This window comes from Manis javanica, chromosome 5, assembly GCF_040802235.1.
Source record: "Manis javanica isolate MJ-LG chromosome 5, MJ_LKY, whole genome shotgun sequence".
In the NCBI taxonomy this organism is placed as follows: Eukaryota; Metazoa; Chordata; class Mammalia; order Pholidota; family Manidae; genus Manis; species Manis javanica.
In genome coordinates this window covers 31,282,792-31,300,767 of record NC_133160.1, presented here as the reverse complement: position 1 = coordinate 31,300,767, position 17,976 = coordinate 31,282,792, and the positions used below count along the sequence as shown (strand labels likewise).

The following is a 17,976-nucleotide window of genomic DNA, read 5'->3' as shown; positions in this document are numbered from 1 at the left end:
TTTCATACATGTGGGAAAATGGATTTCAGCTGTTCAAGCCATCCAGTTTATGGTATTTTGTTATGGCAGCCATAATAGACTAAGACACACTACTCTGAAATTACTACAGTTGTTACCACAGAATTTCATTTTTGTATTTAACTCTTGAAACTCAGTGTCCACAAAAGGACCTAAAAAACTAGCCTGTCTCCTCTATTTTTCATGTAAATATCAAGCAGACTACAACTCATCTTCAAAGAAACCCTCCTTCCCTTTTCCAGTAGAGCAATGACAATTGAATTATTTATTACATCAGTTCTTTTGAATTCTGCTTCCAGTTCATTTCAGTCTTTGATTTCCTTTTAAAATTGCTTTACTACCAACTACAAAGCCATCTCACTAATCATGTGTCTGTTAGGTACTTGCAGATACCTTGGAATCCTCTGCCAGCAAATAAAGCTAGTTGTATCTCTTTTCCTGATGCACCTATGTGGGGATGGAATGATGGATCTTTTTTTTTTTTTTACATACCTGTAAAGGTCTTTATTTTGCCTTCAGTTTTTTTATTTGTTTTTAAATAAAGTATCATTGATATACAATCTTATGAATGTTTCACATGAACAACATTGTGATTTCAACATTCACCCATATTATCAAGTCCTCCCTCACCCCATTGCAGTCACTGTCCATCAGCGTAGTAAGATGCCCCAGAGTCACTACTTGTCTTCTCCATGCTGTGCTGCATTCTCTGTGACCTATCTATATTGTGACTGCAATTATAGTGCCCCTCAATCCCCCTCTCCCTCCCTTCCACCCCCTTCCCTTTGGTAACCCCTAGTCCCTTCTCTGTGAGTCTGCTGTTGTTTTGTTCCTTCAGTTTTGCTTTATTGTTATAGTCCACAATGAGTGAAATCATTTGGTATCTGTCTTTGGAATGATGGATCTTTGATAACTCGGTCATTCCTTCTCAGTGGTGCAGCCTCACAGCTATGTTCAAACCTCAAACCCTGTTCTCCTGTTATTACAGCCCAGGCTTACAGACTTCCTAACTGGAGACAGTAATGGCTTCCCTAGGGACAGCCTGGGGACACTTTTGTGTCAGTGATTGGAAAGTGCTACTTGCATTTAGTGAGCAGGGTCAAGGATGTAAACACCCTATAATGCACAGGACAGTTCTGTACAACATAATTCTTCCCTAAAATGCCAATAGTGCCTCCCATCCCCACTGCCTTAATGGATGGACTCTGAAGGAGGGGGCAGTGAATGCTGAACCCCACTGCATTCTAATATACCCATTTGCCTTGAACTCCCAAAGCACTTTTGCTGTTGATCCCTGGCTGATGTGCTTCTTGCTGCTACCCATTTGAGCCATGTGTGCCTCCCTTCTCAGACCTTGAGATGACTTTTTTTTTCTTATCAAAGGTGCAGTCCTGGTGATTTATCTAAATTGGGTGGAATTTCCCTTTTTATTTCAATATGCTTTACACATGAACAGAATTTCTTTAGGAAATGACAAAAAGCAAAGGAAGAGGAAGGGGCCTGAGATGGCTGTGCATCTGTGTGCACTGTTTCTTTTTTTTTTTTTGAGAGGGCATCTCTTATATTTATTGATCAAATGGTTGTTAACAACAATAAAATTCAGTATAGGGGGGTCAATGCTCAATGTACAATCATTAATCCATCTCAAGTCTAATTCTCGTCAGTCTCCAATCTTCTGAAGCATAACAAACAAGTTCTTACATGGTGAACGAATTCTTACATAGTGAATAAATTCTTACATGGTGAACAGTACAAGGGCATTCATCACAGAAACTTTCGGTTTTGATCACGCATTATGACCTATAAACAATCAGGTCAAATATGAATATTCGTTTGATTTTTGTACTTGATTTATATGTGGATCCCACATTTCTCCCTTTATTATTATTATTATTATTATTTTTAATAAAATACTGAAGTGGTAGGTAGATGCAAGATAAAGGTAGAAAACATAGTTTAGTGCTGTAAGAGGGCAAATGTAGATGATCAGATGATCAGGTGTGTGCCTATGGACTAAATATTAATCCAGGCTAGACAAGGGCAGCAAAACATCCACGGATGCAGAAGATTTCTCTCAAAGCAGGGGGGGTGAGGTTCTGAGCCTCACCTCTGTTGATCCCCAAATTCTCACCTGATGGCCCCCCTGCAACTGTGCCTGTCTTAGGTTGTTCCTCCCTTGAGAAATCTTACCCATCTCTGGCTAACCAGTCATCTTCCGGGGCCATACAGGGAAATGTAAAGTTGGTAAGTGAGAGAGAAGCCATATTGTTTGAAAAGGTTAGCTTTTTACTTCTTTGCAGATTTATGCCCTGTGGCTTCTATGCCCAGCACTTGTCTTGAGGTATCTTTACCACCTGGAGGAATTACGATACTCGGCAAATTCGATATGAGGCACGAATTCTATTTAAGGGTTATAATTAGGAAGAAAGAAGAAAAGCTACAGATGTAGCATATGGAAGGAAACATGGGAGGATTGATTATTTCTTTGACATATCTTCTTGTAGAGTACCTTAAGTATGTATAGGTTTTAAACTACTAACTAATTTGCACACACATATTAACATAATAGGAATACGGTGACATAAACAAAGCAAATCTATAATTACCAGCCATCTCCAGTGAAGCCAAGAAAACCATTTAGGCACCCTAGGCATTTGTGAAAATTTGTCTATGATATGATGGATATTGTTCAACTGTACTTGAACAGTCTGAGAGAAATCAGACAAATTAAAGCAGCCCATTTCTGGGATCTGTTCACATCCCATATGTTCTTTTAACCGTAGGTAGTCTATAGTCATAAGATTTTGGAGTGCTACACCTTGCACCCCTCCCAACTCCTGGTTGAGTTCCAACAGTACAGATCCGGTCAAATTCGTTGTCTCATGTATGCACATGCCAGCCTAGACATCTCCCTCCTCATTCCTATGGCAAGTCCAGGAGATGGTGGGCTGGATGCAGCCACAACCGCAGCATTGTCCGGATCCCTGTGGAGGCTTTTTGATGATCATCCCCCGGCACAAGTCCTCCAGAGAGTGCTGATGCTGGAAGCTCCTCCTCATATCGTATCTTAGTTCACTTTCTGGTTATCCAAGCTAGGCCTTGATCTTCTGCATAGAAACAAACAGACCCTTTGCCCACACTTTGACATGCCCTCTATACCACTGTGCAGAACTCATTGGAGGTCAGCACACAGTAACTGCTTTTTTTTTTTTTAATTAAGAGAAAGGAATATTATCAGAAAAGAGTACCTCCATAGCTGATCATCTGACACCCTTTAAGTGATCAACATTAAGGATATTTAAAGCATGCGTTGATCTTTGATTTACCAATAGTTTTATCCTGTCAAGGAGTAATCCCCCTTTTCTTTCTTTCTTTCTTTCTTTTTTTTTTCTTTTTTCTTTTTTTTTTAAATTTTTAATCTACACTTACATGAAGAATACTATGTTTACTATGCTCTCCCCCATATCAGGTCCCCCCTAACAACCACATTACGGTTACTGTCCATCAGCTTAGAAAAATGTTGTAGAGTCACTACTTGTCCTCTCTGTGTTGTGCAGCCCACCCTCCCCTTTCTCCCTCCCCCCCATGCATGCTAATCTTAATACCCCCCTTCTTCTTCCCCCCACTTATCCCTCCCTGCCCACCCATCCTCCCCAGTTCCTTTACCTTTGGTACCTGTTAGTCCATTTTTGGGTTCTGTAATTCCGCTGCTGTTTTGTTCCTTCAGTTTTTCCTTTGTTCCTATACTCCTCAGATGAGTGAAATCATTTGGTATTTCTCTTTCTCCGCTTGGCTTATTTCACTGAGCATAATACTCTCCAGCTCCATCCATGTTGCTGCAAATGGTTGGATTTTTCCACTTCTTATGGCTGAGTAGTATTCCATTGTGTATATGTACCACATCTTCTTTATCCATTCATCTACCGATGGACATTTAGGTTGCTTCCAATTCTTGGCTATTGTAAATAGTGCTGCGATAAACATAGGGGTGCATCTGTCTTTCTCAAACTTGATTGCTGCATTCTTAGGGTAAATTCCTAGGAGTGGAATTCCTGGGTCAAATGGTAGGTCTGTTTTGAGCATTTTGATGAACCTCCATACTGCTTTCCACAATGGTTGAACTAATTTACATTCCCACCAGCAGTGTAGGAGGGTTCCCCTTTCTCCACAGCCTTGCCAACATTTGTTGTTGTTTGTCTTTTGGATGGCAGCTATCCTTACTGGTGTGAGGTGATACCTCATTGTAGTTTTAATTTGCATTTCTCTGATAATTAGCGATGTGGAGCATCTTTTCATGTGTCTCTTGGCCATCTGTATTTCTATTTTAGAGAACTGTCTGTTCAGTTCCTCTGCCCATTTTTTAATTGGGTTATTTGTTTTTTGTTTGTTGAGGCGTGTGAGCTCTTTATATATTCTGGACGTCAAGCCTTTATCGGATGTGTCATTTTCAAATATATTCTCCCACACTGTAGGGTTCCTTTTTGTTCTATTGATGGTGTCTTTCGCTGTACAGAAGCTTTTCAGCTTAATGTAGTCCCACTTGCTCATTTTTGCTGTTGTTTTCCTTGCCCGGGGAGATATGTTCAAGAAGAGGTCACTCATGTTTATGTCTAAGAGGTTTTTGCCTATGTTTTTTTCCAAGAGTTGAATGGTTTCATGACTTACATTCAGGTCTTTGATCCATTTTGAGTTTACCTTTGTATATGGGGTTAGACAATGGTCCAGTTTCATTCTCTTACATGTAGCTGTCCAGTTTTGCCAGCACCATCTGTTGAAGAGACTGTCATTTTGCCATTGTATGTCCATGGCTCCTTTATCAAATATTAATTGACCATATATGTTTGGGTTAATGTCTGGAGTCTCTAATCTGTTCCACTGGTCTGTGGCTCTGTTCTTGTGCCAGTACCAAATTGTCTTGATTACTATGGCTTTGTAGTAGAGCTTGAAGTTGGGGAGTGAGATCCCCCCTACTTTATTCTTCTTTTTCAGGATTGCTTTGGCTATTCGGGGTCTTTGGTGTTTCCATATGAATTTTTGAATTATTTGTTCCAATTCATTGAAGAATGTTGCTGGTAATTTGAGAGGGATTGCATCAAATCTGTATATTGCTTTGGGCAGGATGGCCATTTTGACGATGAGTTTCCATTTGTTAGTGTCCCCTTTAATTTCTCTTAAGAGTGACTTGTAGTTTTCAGAGTATAAGTCTTTCCCTTCTTTAGTTAGGTTTATTCCTAGGTATTTTATTCTTTTTGATGCAATGGTGAATGGAATTGTTTTCCTGATTTCTCTTTCTATTGATTCATTGTTAGTGTATAGGAAAGCTACAGATTTCTGTGTGTTAATTTTGTATCCTGCAACTTTGCTGTATTCCGATATCAGTTCTAGTAGTTTTGGAGTGGAGTCTTTAGGGTTTTTTATGTACAGTATCATATCATCTGCAAATAGTGACAGTTTAACTTCTTCTTTACCAATCTGGATTCCTTGTATTTCTTTGTTTTGTCTGATTGCCGTGGCTAGGACCTCAAGTACTATGTTAAATAACAGTGGGGAGAGTGGGCATCCCTGTCTGGTTCCCAATCTCAGAGGAAATGCTTTCAGCTTCTTGCTGTTCAGTATAATGCTGGCTGTGGGTTTATCATATATGGCCTTTATTATGTTGAGGTACGTGCCCTCTATTCCCATTTTGATGAGAGTTTTTATCATAAATGGATGTTGAATTTTGTCAAATGCTTTTTCAGCATCTATGGAGATGATCATGTGGTTTTTGTCTTTCTTTTTGTTGATGTGGTGGATGATGTTGATGGATTTTCGAATGTTGTAACATCCTTGCATCCCTGGGATGAATCCCACTTGGTCATGGTGTATGATCCTTTTGATATACTGTTGAATTCTGTTTGCTAATATTTTATTGAGTATTTTTGCATCTACATTCATCAGGGATATTGGTCTGTAATTTTCTTTTTTGGTGGGGTCTTTGCCTGGTTTTGGTATTAGGGTGATGTTGGCTTCATAGAATGAGTTTGGGAGTATTCCCTCTTCTTCTATTTTTTGGAACACTTTAAGGAGAATGGGTATTATGTCTTCTCTGTGTGTCTGATAAAATTCCGAGGTAAATGTGTCCTGCCCCAGGGTTTTGTTCTTGGGTAGTTTTTTGATTACCGTTTCAATTTCTTTGCTCGTAATTGGTTTGTTTAACTTTTGTGTTTCTTCTTTGGTCAGTCTTGGGAGGTTGTATTTTTCTAGGAAGTTGTCCATTTCTTCCAGGTTTTCCAGCTTGTTGGCATATAGGTTTTCATTGTAGTCTTTAATAATTCTTTGTCTTTCTATGGAGTCTGTCGTGATTTTTCCATTCTCATTTCTGATTATGTTGATTTGTGTTGATTCTCTTTTTCTCTTAATAAGTTGGGCTAGAGGCTTATCTATTTTGTTTATTTTCTCAAAGAAGCAGCTCTTGGTTTCGTTGATTTTTGCTATTGTTTTATTCTTCTCAATTTTGTTTATTTCTTCTCTAATCTTTATTATGTCCCTCCTTCTGCTGACTTTAGGCCTCATTTGTTCTTCTTTTTCCAGTTTTGATAATTGTGATGTTAGACTATTCATTTGTGATTGTTCTTCCTTCTTCAAGTGTGCCTGGATTGCTATATACTTTCCTCTTAAGACTGCTTTTGCTGCGTCCCACAGAAGTTGGGGCTTAGTGTTGTTGTTGTCATTTGTTTCTATATATTCCTTGATCTCTATTTTGATTTGTTCATTGATCCATTGATTATTTAGTAGCATGTTGTTAAGCCTCCATGTGTTTGTGAGCCTTTTTGTTTTCTTTGTAGAATTTATTTCTAGTTTTATACCTTTGTGGTCTGAAAAATTGGTTGGTAGAATTTCAATATTTTGGAGTTTACTGAGGCTCTTTTTGTGAGCTAGTATGTGGTCTATTCTGGAGAATGTTCCATGTGCACTTGAGAAGAAAGTATATCCTGTTGCTTTTGGATGTAGAGTTCTATAGATGTCTATTAGGTCCATCTGTTCTAGGGTGTTGTTCAGTGCCTCTGTGTCCTTACTTATTTTCTGCCTGGTGGATCTATCCTTCGGGGTGAGTGGTGTGTTGAAGTCTCCTAAAATGAATGCATTGCAGTCTATTTCCCTCTTTACTTCTGTTAGTATTTGCTTCACATATGCTGGTGCTCCTGTATTGGGTGCATATATATTTAGAATGGTTATATCCTCTTGTTGGACTGAGCCCTTTATCATTATGTAGTGTCCTTCTTTATCTCTTGTTACTTTCTTTGTTTTGAAGTCTATTTTGTCTGATATTAGTACTGCAACCCCTGCTTTCTTCTCACTGTTGTTTGCCTGAAATATGTTTTTCCATCCCTTGACTTTTAGTCTATGCTTATCTTTGGGTTTAAGGTGAGTTTCTTGTAAGCAGCATATAGATGGGTCTTGCTTTTTTATCCATTCTATTACTCCGTGTCTTTTGTTTGGTGCATTAAGTCCATTTACATTTAGGGTGACTATTGAGAGATATGTACTTATTGCCATTGCAGGCTTTAGATTCGTGGTTACCAAAGGTTCAAGGTTAGCTTCTTTAGTATCTTACTGCCTAACTTAGCTTGCTTATTGAGCTGTTATATACACTGTCTGGAGATTCTTTTCTTCTCTCCCTTCTTATTCCTCCTCCTCCATTCTTCATATGTTGTGTGTTTTGTTCTGTGCTCTTTTTAGGGGTGCTCCCATCTAGAGCAGTCCCTGTAGGATGCCCTGTAGAGGTGGTTTGTGGGAAGCAAATTCCCTCAGCTTTTGCTTGTCTGGGAATTGTTTAATCCCGCCATCATATTTAAATGATAGTCGTGCTGGATATAGTATCCTTGGTTCAAGGCCCTTCTGTTTCATTGCATTAAGTATATCATGCCATTCTCTTCTGGCCTGTAGTGTTTCTGTCGAGAAGTCTGATGTTAGCCTGATGGGTTTTCCTTTATAGGTGACCTTTTTCTCTCTAGCTGCCTTTAAAACTCTTTCCTTGTCCTTGATCCTTGCCATTTTAATTATTATGTGTCTTGGTGTTGTCCTCCTTGGATCCTTTCTGTTGGGGGTTCTGTGTAATTCCATGGTCTGTTCGATTATTTCCTCCCCCAGTTTGGGGAAGTTTTCAGCAATTATTTCTTCAAAGAGATTTTCTATCCCTTTTCCTGTTTCTTCTTCTTCTGGTATCCCTATAATACGAATATTATTCCTTTTGGCTTGGTCACATAGTTCTCTTAGTGTTGTTTCATTCTTGGAGATCCTTTTATCTCTCTCTATGTCAGCTTCTATACATTCCTGTTCTCTGGCTTCTATTCCTTCAATGGCCTCTTGCATCTTATCCATTCTGCTTATAAACCCTTCCAGGGATTGTTTCACTTCTGTGATCTCCTTCCTGACACCTGTGATCTCCCTCTGGACTTCATCCCATTGCTCTTGCATTTTTCTCTGCATCTCTGTCAGCATGTTCATGATTTTTATTTTGAATTCTTTTTCAGGAGGACTGGTTAGGTCTGTCTCCTTCTCAGGTGTTGTCTCTGTGATCTTTGTCTGCCTGTAGTTTTGTCTTTTCATGGTGATAGAGATAGTGTGCAGAGCTGGTACAAGTGACCGCTGGAAGAGCTTCCCTTCTTGTTGGTTTGTGGCCTTCCTCACCACCTTCGCAAGGCGCTGGGTTCTTGCAGGTGTGGATGTGGTCTGGATGTTGTCCTGTGTCCTGTGGTCTCTATTTTAGGAAGATTTTTCTTTGTTATATTTTCATAGCTCTATGTGTTTTTGGGAGGAGATTTCCACTGCTCTACTCACGCCGCCATCTTGGCTCCGCCCCCTGTTTGAGGTTTTTATAAACCTAAAAATATTTTTATATCCTTAGGAGTTATTGACGCTAATTTGAGTTCAGTAATGCAAGACAAGCAGTTAGCAGGGAGCCTCTGAGACTAATGATTGCATTTTGAGTGTAGGGGTTTCTTCCAGAAGATCTTCCAGGACTACTTCTGTGGTTGATAAATGCACAGCAGGATTTCATCTCTGTAAAACAGTTTAGCCTCCAACTTTAACAAGTTTCCCCTAAATGGATTTGATATTTAGAACCGTCTCCTTTATGCATCAGCATCAATAGCTGCTCACTCGGCCTTGTTTGTCCAGAGTGTCTTTTACTAGCAATTGCTAATTAGGAGGATCTGTGGCTTCAGGGCTGCACAGAGCAGAAAGATATCTAAGACTTACTTTTAAAAAATATGAAGGATTATCAGAATTCAAGGAAAAAGAAATATGTGGTTCATACCTATGTTGTTCAGAGGAGAAGCTGCCCCCTTTCCAGGCACTGTATGGCACACTCCTAAGTGTGGCCCTGCTGTGTTGGCTTGTCTGATGGAGGCTCCCTGGGTTGATGTGGCTCTAAGAAAGTCATGGATATGGAACAAGGGAATGGGGAGGGTGCATGTCCTGGGCCTCAATGGTCACTTATTAGCACACTTTAGATGCACTAACTCATCTTTATGATGGTGGTCAGGCTTCAGAGGCCCTATAAGTTCTCTACATGGGTGACACTACCAATTTTAGTTTATTAGGGGCTGGGGCCTTAAGTCTGGAACCCCACTGTGCCCATCTATACTTTCCTGCTCCAAATCTCATTTCCTTTTCCTTAATACCCTCTTCTATTCTTCTAACTCCTGCCACCTGACTCCATACTCTGTGGATGAAACTAGGGGTGAATAGGATCACTGGATGAGAAACATTAAGTCCTACATCCAGCCCCACAGGCCCCATGAAAGTCAGACTGGAGCAATAGCTCTGCATCATTGCCTTGAGAAATATGGCTTCTTTTCTGATCCCTGAATACACCAAGCAAGCTGCCTCTTCAGAACCTTTGCACTTGCTGTTCCTCTGCATGGAACATGCTTTCTCCACATATCTGCATGATTAGTTCCCTCACCTCAAGTCTCTCCTCAGATGTTAGGTTTTCAGTGAGGCCCTCTGTATTAGTCAGGATGGGCTAGGTTATGCTACATAACGAGCAAGCCCCAAGTCTCAGGGGCATAAAACAACAAAGCATTATTTCTCACTACTTGCAGCTCTGTGTCATACTACAATTACATCTGTATCATCCTTGCCTTTATCCTGGAGCCCAGGCCAAAGGGACAGCTGCAATCTCAACATTACTTGGTGAATGCAGCAGAGGGAAAAGAACAAGGTGATTGAGAAAGCTGTCATCTCTGTTCACTATCATTGGCCAATGCTAAGTCATATGGCCAAGCCTGATTTCAAATGAAGGAGTTGAACAATTCTCCTGCAGGGGAGGCAGAGAGTATTGGTGAACAATAATTCAGTCCATCACACCCTCCCTGTCACACTATTTAAAATTGCATTTCCCTCACTCTCCTAGACACTGGCTGTCCTTATCTCCTTGTCTGCTTTATATTTCTGTATAAACCTAATAGCAGCTAATAATATACATGATTTATTTTTTATTGTCCATCTTCTCTTACTCATGGATTTTTGTCTCTCTTGCTACCTGCTGTATCCCCAGGGCCTAAATCAGGGCTAGCATACAGTAGGTATATTAAAATTTTTTTGATGTTTTATTTGATGATTTTCATTTTAAATGAACATATAAATGTATGTTATTACTAGGATAACCAGTACTCACTAGGGTGACTGGGAGGTTTGCCCTGGACAACCCTAGTTATGTATTGTCTCAATTACTTCTTAACATCACCCTTTTTCACTCTCAAAAGGGCCCTGGATCAGATGATTCATACATATATACATGTACCATGATACACACATAGATAAACTGATAATTGGAGGAGTGGGGCAGATACAACTGGGTTAACTAGGAAAATCCCACCACATAGCCCTATGTGCTAGGGGCCTGAGTTTTGATGTTGAAAAGAATCCCAGTCTGTGGTTTAAATAGTAAGGTGTCTACAGATATTTGTTTTTTGCTAAATCATCTATTCTACTGTCTTTTGAGATGATCTTTCACTCCTGTCCCCTCTTTTTACAACTGTTATTTCTCCTTTGGGTTCCTCAATTCACTTTACCCCATCAGCAATGCACTTCCCTTCCTCTTTTTAGTTTCATCTGGCTTTTTCCCATGGCATAATAACACCAGCTTTGGAGTTCTAAAGCACCTTACTTTCTATCTTATTAACATAAAACGAATGACACAAAAAAAATCAAATCAATAAGCCTAAATCTCCTTTTGCTTGATAGCAACCTGGCCATCCATGGTTCATACACTTTAGAATTTGCAAGTGTTCCTTTAAAGTTAAAAACCACATACTCAAAAAGGAGGCACAGGGCATGGATATCAAGATACTTAATTCTAATTAACACTTCAAAGGATGGGTGGTCTGGTCAGGCGCTTTTGAAACCACAGTCTAGGTCTGTACTTGTTTACATCTGAAAGCTAAAACTGGATGAATCACCCGGAGGCGAGGTGGCATATGCCGTCACCTTTCATCCTAATGATGAACAGATGCCACGGGCAGAGGACAGGGTCTTTTAAAAGGCAACTGCTGGGAAATGAAATGACTGCTGGAAAAAAACAGAAATGTGTGTGATCGGTGAAAAGTCCTAAAATTAGGTGCCCAGGGCAGTAAGGCCAATTTCTACTGTCGGATTTGTAAGCTTGCTTTCTTTTTCCTTGGCATTTTATATTTTTCTTAAGAAATTAAAATGTTCTGAAAATTACAGAGGACTATAATATCCAAATTCACACCACTCCAAATTGACAATTGACATAGTGTCATATTTGTTGTGGGTCTTTTTTTCTTATTAAGGGAAAATTAAACATTTCAATTAAAGTTGACCACATCTACACAGAAATATATTTCTTCCAACCCCTTTTTATACCTTACAGGTATATGTACCCATAAGCAATACAGTGTTGTTTTGTGCATATGGTCATTTTATCTTCAATATACAAAGTTTTGCTTTTTTTCACTCAACCTGCTGATTTTTTTCATTCCAGCCATTGTTAATATATGTGAGTCTGCTTTATCCTATTCTAATACAGGAACATACTGTATTATTTGTCATTGATTCTCTTGCTGATGAACATATAGGTTGTGTCTAATTTTCACTATCACAAATGAGCCTTCAGTGAGTCCCCTGGTAAAACCTCTTTGTGCACTTGTACAAGACTTTCTCTGGAAGTACATCCAGAAGTAGAATTGCTAAATCAAAGGGAATGTGTATTTTGAATTTCGCTAAATCCTGCCAAATTGCTCTCCAAAGCAGTTGTGGCATTTACACTTCCACCAGAATCGTCTGGGTTTTCCTGTATCTCCAGTTTTGCCAAACCCTGATATTGTCAGACGTTTCAAACAGCATCTCCTTATTTGGGTTCATATTACTTGTATGGCTGAGTTGCTTTTCATATACTTAGTGGCCATGTGGGTTTCTGTGGGTAAAATTGAAACATTTCCAGAATTTCTCGCCTGGTTTTGGTGCATCTGCATATCAACAGGCATTCAGAGGTGTAAACAAGTAGGCTTTAGTGCATTTGCATCTTTCCTCAGGGGTGGAGAAGTTCATCTCCATGTCAATGGGTAATTACCTGGGCAACAGAGGGCTTATCTGTACCTGAGAGATGAGGGGGAGGGCCAGTGTAGTGGCTGCTTGAGCAAGAAAGAGAGATGGGCCGGACTGCAGTTTTGTAAGCCATAAATGGATTTTAAACTTTATTTCTACCCTTGACTGATTTTGGTTTTTAGAGTTATTTTGCCCCGGGATTTCCTCTCCCCGAACTTACAGTTTCCTATACTGTGAACTGTCTATTCATATTCTTCACTATTTTTTATTGAGTTCTGTCTCTTTCCTATCTTCTTTTTTAATGGCATACAAAGGGAATGACAAAGAAAATAATATCTTTGTCTGACTTTTCCTGCATTAATCTCATGACTGGATTATTCCAGTCTGAAGGGGATAAGAACATGTGAGTGAACAGAAAACTTCATGAGAGGCCTTGAGCTTTGTTTCTATTTTAGTGATAAATCTTCCCAGGCAAAATAACCTTCACAGTGTGAGCTTATTCCTTCTAAAGAGTGATAACTGTGTTTCTACTCCATGCACCAAGCTACATCCAGTGAAGGGGAGAACATCTGGCTTACTCAGTCCCATTTACCAAACAAGAAAATTGAGACTGTAGCCTAACTCTCCAGAATCACTTGTTGAAAGGATGGATGGCAAACAGAACATGAAAAGACTACTCTGCTTTTTGATCTTCTGTGGTTAAGGTGATCTTCTAAGCATAATTAGGACCAACGACAGCTTTACATGTTGGCTAAGATGAGCCAGGTAGGTGAGTTTGAGAGCCTCCCTAGATGATTCAGATAAATTAAGTTTAGGAACCACAGGCTTGGATCCTAAAAATGCTTACCGATTCTCTTCTTTACCATGAGACTGAGGCTTATTAGCATGTGGCTTGATTTCAAGCCACATGCATTTTGTTAAGTTAATAACCACGTTTAAGGATCAGAACCTAACCCTTTTATATCCAGAAATGCCAATGGGGGATTTTCGGGTTCAACCTGCTCACTTCCCAGATCATAACCTGACAGTGAGAGCTGAAACAAGGACTACCATCCCCTGATGCTGTCCAGGTGCTTCTACACCTGGAGCGGCTCTGCGAGGGAACCACAAGGTCAGGCTGTTGGACAAGGGAACCCAAGAGACAGTCTCCTTCAAATAGCCATTTGGGATTAGGAGTTTCACTGTAGCACTTAATGCAATCATTTAAAAATCTTTTCCCCCAAATGGTTGCACACGGGTTGTTGCAGCAGATTTGTTTCATACCCTGGCCTAGATAGTTAAGGAACATCTGTGAGCAGAAAGGAAAAGCAAATGATTGGGATCTAGGTTGCCACGGCAACATAGCTATTTTGAATACGACTGTTTACCTCCGCAGAGTGAAGTTAAATGTGAGCAGCCAATTAAAATGATGCTTGAAACTTTAACCTAACCTTCCCTGTAAGACAAAAAATAAGCACTTGAAAAATTATGCTTGAAGTGTTACTGGAGACATATTTAGCAGGGAGATCATCCCCCTTTGCTGGGGAAGCAGAAATCGCATCCTTGTTCTGGAAGAGGAAAGGGGCTTACTCACAGTCTGTGCAAATCCCTAAGAAAGTATTTCCTCATTTTAAGATGAAAAGAGGAACAGAACAGAACAGAATTCCTATCAAAACAGAGCCAATTCCAGTGTTAACATCACAGTAAGACTTTTTGAAACTCTGAGAGACAAGGAAAGTCTGATGTTTTTCTAAACACAGTAGTAGTTTTGTTAGATGCATATTTGTGTAAAGAGATTTCACTCCACATCAAATTGATTTTAAATATATCAATGAAGTAACAGATTGAATTATAATAGAAAAATGCACCAGAATGCAAAAAGGTAGCTGAGTGCTCCCCCTTTACTGTAACCACCCTGTGAGTCAAGATCTTATTTTTGAAATGCTGACATTGGTGACAACACATTGGAACTTCTTAGGAGGGTCTTCACTCCCTCTGGAAGCTTCTGAATGTCCTGATTGGTGGCAAATCTCTATCCTCAGAGAACAGAACTATTTTGGAAACTGTCAAGGTGCATTAGGAGTGAAATTATAAATAATGTAGGTAAGCAAGCAGGGTAACATGGCATGGGGTAAAAAGCAAGGCTTATTTCTCAAAGAAGATTGCCTCTCTTTTATTTAATATACTAGTTCTGAAAGCAGTTTTCACAAATGAATTCCAAAATCAGTTCTGTGCAATGGCAGCAGCATGGTTTCAATGTGTGTATGCTTTCAAATTTGTAACCTTAAAGGGCAGCACTAATGTAGATTTAAGTTTTGGCCTCTGTCAAAAAGCTTATAGTCATGGATCAGACATCTGAAAGGTTCAGTCCTGACAGACAAGACAATTGTAAGCATGGGCTTTGGATTTAGCAGGCTTGTGTTTGAGTCCTAGCATGACTCTTTAGTGGCTGTGTGACCTTGGGGCAAGTTATTTAACATCTCTGAATCTCCATGTCCTCATCTGTAAAATGGGGATAATTATAGCTCCTACATGGTAGGACTGTTTTAAGAATTAAATAATTTATTAGCATGAAGCCTAGCCCACACAGTACTCAATAAATAAAAGCTACTTTATAATTGTTATCATAGTGACAAGAGTGGCACCAATAGCAGAGGTGTTGCATAGACAGATGACCCTTGAACAATGAGAGGTATAGGGCCCCCCAACCCCATGTAGTCAAAAATTCACGTAGAACTTAACTAATAGCTTACTGTTGGCAGAAGACTTACTGATAACATAAACAGTCAATTGACATGCATTTTGTATGTTATATGTATTATATACTGTGTTCTTACAATAAAGCTAGAGAAAAGAAAACATTATTAAGGAAATCACAAGGAAGAGGAAATACATTTATAGTACTATATAGCATTTATTTAAAAAATCTGCATATAATGGACCTGGGCAGTTCAAACCTACATAATTCCCTTGAAGTCAACTGTATTAAAGTATTTGTCATTTAACACCTGGGATTTTGAGAAAGTTGTAAATGTTCCAGTATATCTAGTATGCAATGATAGATGCATAACACAAGGAAAGTCCAGATGGACGAGCATTCATTCCTGACTGGAAGGAACATCACCTTACCAACAGCTACTGCCCCATATCCTGGCCTCAGAGCTGCAGAGATGAGTCATGGTGAACATTACCCATCTCACACCAGCAGGACGGTGACTATGGAGAGGTTCCAAGTGAATGCTCCAACAGAGCAAGCCTGATCCCAGCGTGGGTGGGAACAGCAGGTGCTTCGACGTGTGGGAGTGTCACACACAGAAGCCCAGGCTGGTGGAGCCCTCCAACTGTCCCCCAGCATGTCCTCCCACGGCGAACCAGCACCACAGCGTGGGTGGAATTGAAATAACTCATCCTCCAGGGAGCCCAGTGGCAGTGGTGGTTTTTGGAAGGTGATGGAAACTATAAATCAAGCAAAGAGCTTCAGGTTAAAGTTTAGATCACTAAATACATTGAAGAAGGAGAAAGACTACATTTTTAAAAAAGACTGTAAATTAGGCAGAAAATATCTAGGGTTCACAGAATAGCGCTGGCTGAGTCAAAACTGCAGTGCTGGGCTAAACTTTAAAGGGCAAGATGACACTGGGTAATAGGATGAGAATCGTTATTGGGGATAATTCTCAATCTCCTTCTCTCCCTCTCACCCCACTCCATTTACAGCTGAATCTGAAGAAAGGCAAAGTATTGAGACTTCTTTTCTCTGAAGCAAATAACTTCAGAAATGCAGAAAACTCAGAGAAACTGGAAAAAAGCCACAAATTTAAAAATAGCATAATATAATATAACCTATGCAGAAAAGGCCTATAGATGGCAAAGAAGTAAAAGCTGGGCTGACTGAATGACAGAATATATGGGACATAGGGAGTTTAGGATGTACTAGTGTTGAAAATGTTCCTAACATGGATTATTAAGGGCTGGAAGTGGGTGCAAATGGAATTGAATTTCCACCTTTACAAGGATATATCTAGTAGGATTGCAAAGATAGATTTGTATTTCTGACAAAAGAATATGGTAGATATTATGAAAATCTTCCCTGTTACAAAATATCTAAAAATGAGGGGTAAAATATTTTTTAAGAATCTTTAAAAATGCATGACTGAGCTGGAATAAAGTAAACAAACACCTTAGAAACCAAAAGCAAAAAAGAGTGGACATTCCAAAGGGTAGTGGAATCCTGAGCTGTTGTCCAGACCTACCACATCGGCTTTAATGGCTACACAGGGTTCAGGACACAAAGTCTAGGGTCATGGCAAGAGAGACTGCTTGAAAGTGTTGTGCCCAAAGTCACGAATCCCAGAAGACCACCAAGGAGCCAACACCGATGCAAAAGCAAAGAGCCTTTATTCGAGCTAGCTCGAGCTCAATCTCTCATCTACACCAACGCAGTGGCAAGATGCCAGAGAAAGAGAGTGAGTTTCAATACCACAAAGGTTTTATGGGGTTCTAGGGCAGTTGGTGGGGCGATGGTCGTGGCTCTGGCTGATTGGCTGGATCTAGGGGTAGTTGGTGGGGTGATAGGTCGTGGCTCTGGTCAATTGGTAGGGTCTAAGGGTGGTGGGTGAGCTCCTTGCTGACTGGAGAGGAGAGAGACTAAGCTCCGATTGGGTGAAATAGAATCTGGGTCCCATTGGCTGAAATAGGATCCAGGTCCCGATTGGCTGAGGTAGGATCCGGGTCCCAATTGGCTGAAATAGAATCTGGGAGCTTGCTCTTTCAAAAGGATATCACTGAATAAAGCTAAGAGTCCTATTAGAGAGAGGTGAATTCGAAAAAAGAAAAAAAACCTAGCAAAGAGTCTTGCCTTTGGCTCTGGGTGGAGAGAAAAAAAGAAGTCTCTCTCCTGAGATTTAACATGAGTCATATTTCATATGTGTTTGTGGCCTGAGTTAAGACTATTTTTGTGGTCTAAAAAACCTCAAGCCAGGTTTTTATTTTAATATGGTTCCAGATTGATGTGACCTCATATGTTAAAAGAAAGCAAATGCAAATTCTCTTTAGAGGAATGTACTGTCAACCCAGCTTCAGAAGAAAACCTGCCCTTCCTTTAACAATACTCACAAAATACACCCTGAAACAAGGAAGGCATCTTTATTGAGAGGGAGTAAACAAAAAGAGCAAGCCTCAGAATGAGAATCACAGGAACCTTAGACATTGGAGTTAATGGTCACAGAATATGAAACATATATGCTTAATAAGCCAAGGAGATAAAATAAGAAATAAAAAGTTTGAGTAAGGAACGAGAGACTATAAAAAATGAACAGGTAAGTTAGAAAAATAAATAAAAATAACGGAAAAAATGCAAAACTGTAATAATAGGTATTTATGCCACAGTAGATGGATAAAACAGAAAATTAGACACCACTGGAAAGA

The 17,976-nt window shown here is 39.7% G+C and overlaps 1 protein-coding gene across 10 annotated transcripts in view; it reads right to left on the bottom strand.

The window, feature by feature from the left end:
• SHLD1 (shieldin complex subunit 1) overlaps positions 1 to 17,976 on the bottom strand; it is a 122,148-nt gene that overhangs the window by 19,948 nt on the left and 84,224 nt on the right. Inside the window, exon 3 of one of the 10 annotated variants that reach the window (XM_073236902.1) lies at positions 8,520 to 16,008. The exons of the other annotated variants lie outside the window; for them this stretch is intronic. Coding sequence (XP_073093003.1) covers positions 15,749 to 16,008 — 260 coding nt within the window. The 3' untranslated portion in view covers positions 8,520 to 15,748. Of the gene's footprint in view, positions 1 to 8,519; positions 16,009 to 17,976 lie in introns of those variants that run through there. 10 annotated transcript variants of the gene reach the window in all.